General features: G+C 45.5%; 1 protein-coding gene across 5 annotated transcripts in view; it reads left to right on the top strand.

Annotated features, from left to right (window-relative positions):
* The window catches only part of LOC119373808 (uncharacterized), a 49,966-nt gene extending 44,494 nt beyond the window's left edge, over positions 1 to 5,472 (top strand). For all 5 annotated transcript variants that reach the window (XM_037643865.2, XM_049410819.1, XM_037643866.2 and 2 more), the window contains one exon: positions 2,542 to 5,472. In XM_037643865.2, the coding sequence (XP_037499793.1) occupies positions 2,542 to 2,928 (387 nt within the window). In that variant the 3' untranslated portion in view covers positions 2,929 to 5,472. The remainder of the gene's footprint in view (positions 1 to 2,541) is intronic.
* Positions 5,473 to 6,000: the final 528 nt, after the last annotated feature.

Here is a 6,000-nt window from a genome sequence, read left to right on the forward strand (position 1 = left end):
AGCTGTATGTAGCTGTACATGACAGGCAGACTATTTTGGTAAAATGTGTGAGATGAGTTCGATATCTTACTGATTACTAACTGCTGGTGGGAGGACTGTGATGTGTGACTGATCACATTTATCACTTTGTCATTTCCGACCTCATTTTTGCCCCAAGAATTGGCAAGGCTGTTTTTTCTACCGATCCGAACTTGGTTTCTTGTGTTTTTTTTCTTTTTTGAAATGTCAAATGCAGGCTATTTTGGTGAAATATGAAAATAACAGATTTCTTTGCTCTGTTACCGATTATAAACTGTTATATGTGATTCTAGTTTCTTTTATAATTTGGGGCTCAGCTTCATCGGTTTTATATAATTTTTGTCACAAGTACCCAGTATTTTAAATATATAGCTTATCTTACTTAGTGTTCAGTGACCACCCATCTGCTTAATTATTTGTTTGTTGCAATTTGCAGTGATAATTGTATGTGCAATATCTTTAATAATAAGTACCGTATTTACTCGATTCTAAGCAGCCCCTTTTTTTCACGATCGCGATATTAAAAGTTAGGGGGGGTGCTTAGATTCGAAAAATCGAAAAATGACCGCACAGCCCCACCCCCTTTTGCGACAACATATCAACGAGGCTGACGCGAGAAATCGCATTTTAATTCAAAAACAATGAAAAGAAAAATAGGTTCACACAGTGAACCCACCACTTGTGTATCAGGTCGGTCACTATCACTGCCGCTCGAGTCCGTCATACCGCTCGAGTCCGTCGCACCATTCGACCCGTCACTCTCTGTGTCCCACAGCACATCGTCTTCGGTGCCGTCCAGGTTGTTTGTGATGCAACATTTCTTGAACGACTTCGCGACAACGTCGACTTTGATTCGCTTCCACGCGTCCGAAATCCATGTTGCCACGGTGGACGGGGACGCTTTCTGCAACTTTCCCGTCGGCGTTTTTTTTCGGTCGGGGTTCCGGACCCACTCCTCGTACTCCTGTCGAAGGTGGGCCTTGAACGGCTTGTTCACCGAAACGTCCAGGGGTTGCAGTACTGGTGTCATGCCTCCTGGAATTACGACCAAGTCGCAGTTGCTCTTTTGCAGCTTGGTCTTCACATCCGGGGTCAGGTGGCCGCGAAAAGCATCTAAGACAAGCATGGACCGCATACCTGAAGCTTCCCCAAGCAGTGCCCCGGGGCGCCGCTGCCACACAATCCGGATCCAATCTTCCATTAGCTCGGCTGTCATCCATCCTTTCTCCTGGACTCGGACGATGACATCCTTCGGAAAACACTCATTTTTGGGCATGTTTTTCCTCTTCAGAATAATGTAGTGCGGAAGCTTGCGGCCGTCAGATGTAATGCACAGCATCACTGTGACACGCTGCTTCTCGTACCCTGTAGTCTTCACCCTCATTTCCCGGGCTCCTACCTCGTTAACAGTGCTTGCTCTCTTGGCATATCGAAAAAAACGGGCGTCTCATCGGCGTTGCCGATCTGGCCGAAATCGTAGCTGTTTAATCTGCGGAGATCCAGCACATGTTGCTGAAAAGCAACGAGTTTGTTATCAAAATCACTTGGCAGCTTTTGACATATCGTGGTCCGGCGTCTCAAAGAAAATCCATTCCTTCGCATCATGCGCTCCGCCCAGCCACGGCTAGCACGGAACACGGCGCGGGGAATCTCCATTCTCCTCGCGATCTCCATCGCCTTTGTCTGTAGGGCATCGGCAGTGACAGCGAAGCCCCTGCTTCTTTCGCTGTGAACAAACTCACAGACTTCCTCTTCGAGTTCGGGGTGTCGGCCCTTGCGCGGTCCCGTGAATTTCTTGCGAGTCGCGGCGCCCTTGAGAATCTGGTTCCGCTGCTTCCTCCACCTGATGATACAGGCTCGGTCCACGCCAAATTCTGCAGCAGCACTGTGGTTGCCATTGTCCTCGGCAAACACGATCGCAGCTCGCTTAAACTTCAAGATGTAGGAAGCCCTCTTTGTACTCATTTTGACCGATGTCAGTTCTATTGAACAACTGACAAAGAAACGTGCGCACGCCACCCGCCACCGCGAAGCCAGCGCAACCTTTCTGGACTTGCAGATTGGATTGGCTGCCGACTCTTGTGCCGCCATCTCTTGTGTGAACCTAGCAACATACGACATGGCGGCTTCCGAGATTAGCGACGAGAGGGCGCGCTTGGCGGCCCTGACTGCACCGTGTTCGCAGAAAGGAAAAAAAAAATAAAAAAAAGAGGGGTGCTTAGATTTGCAAGCAAACTTTTTTCCAAAATATTTATAGTGAAAACAGGGGGGGGTGCTTAGAATCGCGTAAATACGGTAATAATACTTATGAGATGCTTGAATAATGCTTTAAAATTCCAGGAGTTGTTTGGAATATTTTGCCATCTGCTCCGAAAATGTCAATAGCTGCTCCAAACTAGCATTTTTTCTGCTCCAGAGTGTGCTCCAAAAAGCAAAATGTCACTTCCATCACTGCGTAAGTGTTGTTTTTATGCATTGGAACCTTGAGAAAGTGCCCAACACACATCTCTACCATTGTTGCAGGGCTGGAGCGACGAGGACAAAGCGAGCTTTCTCGACAGACTACGTTCCCTCGATCCAGAGTTCGTCGACAAGCTCTCGTCCGTCCCCAACGGCACGGCGGATCACAGTCCAACCGCACCGCCGATGCCACCGGCGACGACGACAGTCTTGGTCAACCACTGCACGAGCGTGACGGTCAATGGGGATAGTCTCAAGGTCGATGACGACGAAGAGGTAGAGGAGGAGGAAGAAGAGGAAGGGAACCGAGAGGTTGTCTCGCCGACGGAAGAACCGCAACCGATGCCGAGGAACGTTGTGTCACCGAGTGCCGGATCCGTCGAGGAGGAAAGAGTTTCACCCATGGGAGAAAAGATAGAATACGAGGAACAAGACGAGCTAGTGCTCTGAGGTTCGACAAAAACGTGCATAGCGTGCTAGTGCGGTGACGTCAGTCCAGCGTATGACTGGTCTTGTATTTGTGTCAGTGGTATAGGATGTCTTCCGCTTTACGTCTTTTCAAGTTGTCTGGCGGGCTTCGGAAAGTCGGTGCCTAGGCCCTCGTAAAATGTGTAATTTTCGTTTGACGTTCATCATCAGTGGCATAGCAGATATCGAATGGGGACAGGCAGTTTGAAAGTGCCAGCAGCTGCACAGAGGCTTTAACTATATATGTCTCAGCAGCTTACTTTGCCTGTTCAACTGAATAACAATGATACACATTACTTTGGCAGCAAATGTTAATATTTCTGGCCACGTTTGGATAATACGCGTGGAGCTTGTTTCGAATCCTAGGTTACGACTTTTCAGCTGTACTTTTGACGATAACTCAAGATTCTCTTCACATGCCTTCAATAAATGCCGCACTAAGCTAGTTTAATGTGTGTGGAAGGTAAATCTTCGTGCTTCGTGCAGCAATACTATTTGTATGCATTCCAAGTTGAACTTTCAGGGATGAGGGACGATGTCCTTGCTTTTTTTGTGTTGACGATTAGAAAACAGGTGAATTCGTTGCCCTGTATGAGGGCCACTGCGATGCTCATCCGTGTGCTGATACTTGGAAACTTGCAGTCGACGTTCCATTTGAGGTGAACACGTAGTTATGATGAGCGGTTCATTCGACAGACCTCAAACTAAGCATGCCGTCTGTTGGTAGAGCTGCCGTCATACGAGTTGGTTTCGACGCCAATTTCTGAATGTTGCCCTATCTTTAAAGCACAGTTTGGCGTTGGCTTCGGTCTATAGTATTTTCCGACTGAATTTACATGAGATCTTCCCCTTGCACTTGCAGTGCCCAGCAAGAGAAAACGTAGAGTATTGTTTTTTTTTCTATGTTTTGCCTACTGGTAGAAGCTTCAGCTCTGATGTCTCTTCCCATCTTGTATGCCACCATTCCATTAGCTTTTTCATTCCGTTTCTCAAAGTCCGTGCAGCTATGCTGTCTCATTCGTCTTTTGTGGGCGCAGGCCAGATCTAGCCAGAATCTTTCTTTCCATCCTCTTTCTTTGCTTTAATCCATACTGTCACACGTGAGAGCTACAGCCTTTTTTTTTTTCTTGCATTTATATTGCAGCTATTTTACTGATACCTATTCGCACACCCGTTATTGAGCAGTGACTTTGTTGCATTAATAGACTACTGAAAATAGGAAGAATGCTGTATTTAATAAGAGCCATTACTTAAGCAATAGTTTGATGAGACTATTTGTACCACATGTATTCCCATCTATGCATAAATCAAGCTGCGCATTGCGTTCTGTTCAACACATGCCTTGTGAGGCATAATTTTATTATGATGTCGCGGAGTTTCTCAAAAACACCTTCCAACCTGTTCATTCCTCAAGGCAGTTACTGTTTCATACTGATGCACATCTTGATGACTCTTCTGGCAGCTCTGTGCTCAAGGCAGTTACGCTGTTTTTAGAATCTCATCTGTGTCACGCTATCAGAAAGCAGTGCTTTGTGCTTTAAAGGTATGTTGTAATGAATTGCTGTCTGTAACAGCTGTACTGGCGAAAACGGTTTGCTAAATAAGAATTTTTGAATACAAACAGCACATTTGGCTCATATGCCTTACATTGCAATAAGCTCAAGTAGTTTGCCAGGGAAAGAAAACCTGTTTGTGCTTGCCTACTATGTTCCTGCAGTCAGGGGTGGGGGGTCCAATAGATTGTGTCGGGTGCATTTCACCAGCAAGTGTGTGGTTGCATACTCAAAACAAAGTGGCTTTTAAGACGTACAGCTTGTAAGTCCTCATTCCCTATTGCCGCTTGCCATTCCTTAATGCCGCTTGTCATGAATGAGATAGTCATTTTGAATGACTATCTCATTGTTATAGTTTGAATCGCATATGACACATGCCAAGAATACGAAAATGTCATGGCCAAATTCTCCCAATCGCATTTTCCATGCGTTTTGTATTTTGATGTGTTTTGGTGGATGCATTCCAATAATGCTTAGAACAATTCTGACCACATATTTCTTTTTGCTGAGCTGTTTATTTGTGCATGTGTATGGCAGTAGGGTGCATTGTGCTGTAGTTGTCTTTGATAAGAGCAAGAACAACATTTTATAACACCTAATCATCACAGTTGCTCACTTGTACACGTGTGCATGCAAGTGTTTGTTGCGAGAAGTGTTTTTATGCGTGCTGTGTCTCCTGCAAAGTACTGCGTGGCCAAATGTATTGTGAGAACATTCCATTGATGCCGAGCTAGCAGACAATGTGGTGATTGTGCTCAGGCCATTAGTCACAGGAGTTTAGTGAGCTAGATTTTTTTTTTTACTCGAATATGCCTCCTTGTATCTTGTCTTTTCTAGCTCAGTGCATTCACAAGGACAGCTTGTCTCTAGCATGGCAGCTATGTGTTCCCTGGGAAATCTGTATCTGCCGAGTGTCTTCAGTTATACCGCATAAGCAATGTTCTTTTGAAGAGATAGGTTTGCGAAGCAAGTGGACGACAGTCAATTCCTTCTTTGTGCTTGTGAGAGTTTCAGCAGTGTAGCTGTAGACGCAAAGGCTGTTGGGCCTGATACCTTTTACACATTTGTACTCTGGGAAACTGTGTTGGTTTGTGAGAACCAATGACTAAATCTTCTCTTTTTGGCGCCATGGTTGTGTTGACCCATTGTCATCTCTTTCGATGTCAGAGAGGTAGTGAATGTTCATAGTATGACAACAGGCAAGAATGATGAACTGGAAGTACCGAGTACTATTTATTGAGCGGGCTAGTTCCCAGGAAACAAAACTGTTGCAAAGTGATAACGAATGCAGCAAGTGTGGTCAGTGGTACTAGTTGAATCTAGACACGTTGCCCGAGCTTGTGCGCCATCTTGTAAACGCTTGTGTGGACTGCATTCCGTCATCTGTATGTGTTTGTCGACGTCACTTTACATCATCATCTATAGAGCACAGTTGGTTTTTGGAATAAAGCATTGGCTCAAACTCTGCTTCAAAAGTGGTTGCTGTAGGTATTCTGGAGTC

Source organism: Rhipicephalus sanguineus, chromosome 11 (assembly GCF_013339695.2).
Source record: "Rhipicephalus sanguineus isolate Rsan-2018 chromosome 11, BIME_Rsan_1.4, whole genome shotgun sequence".
NCBI lineage: Eukaryota > Metazoa > Arthropoda > Arachnida > Ixodida > Ixodidae > Rhipicephalus > Rhipicephalus sanguineus.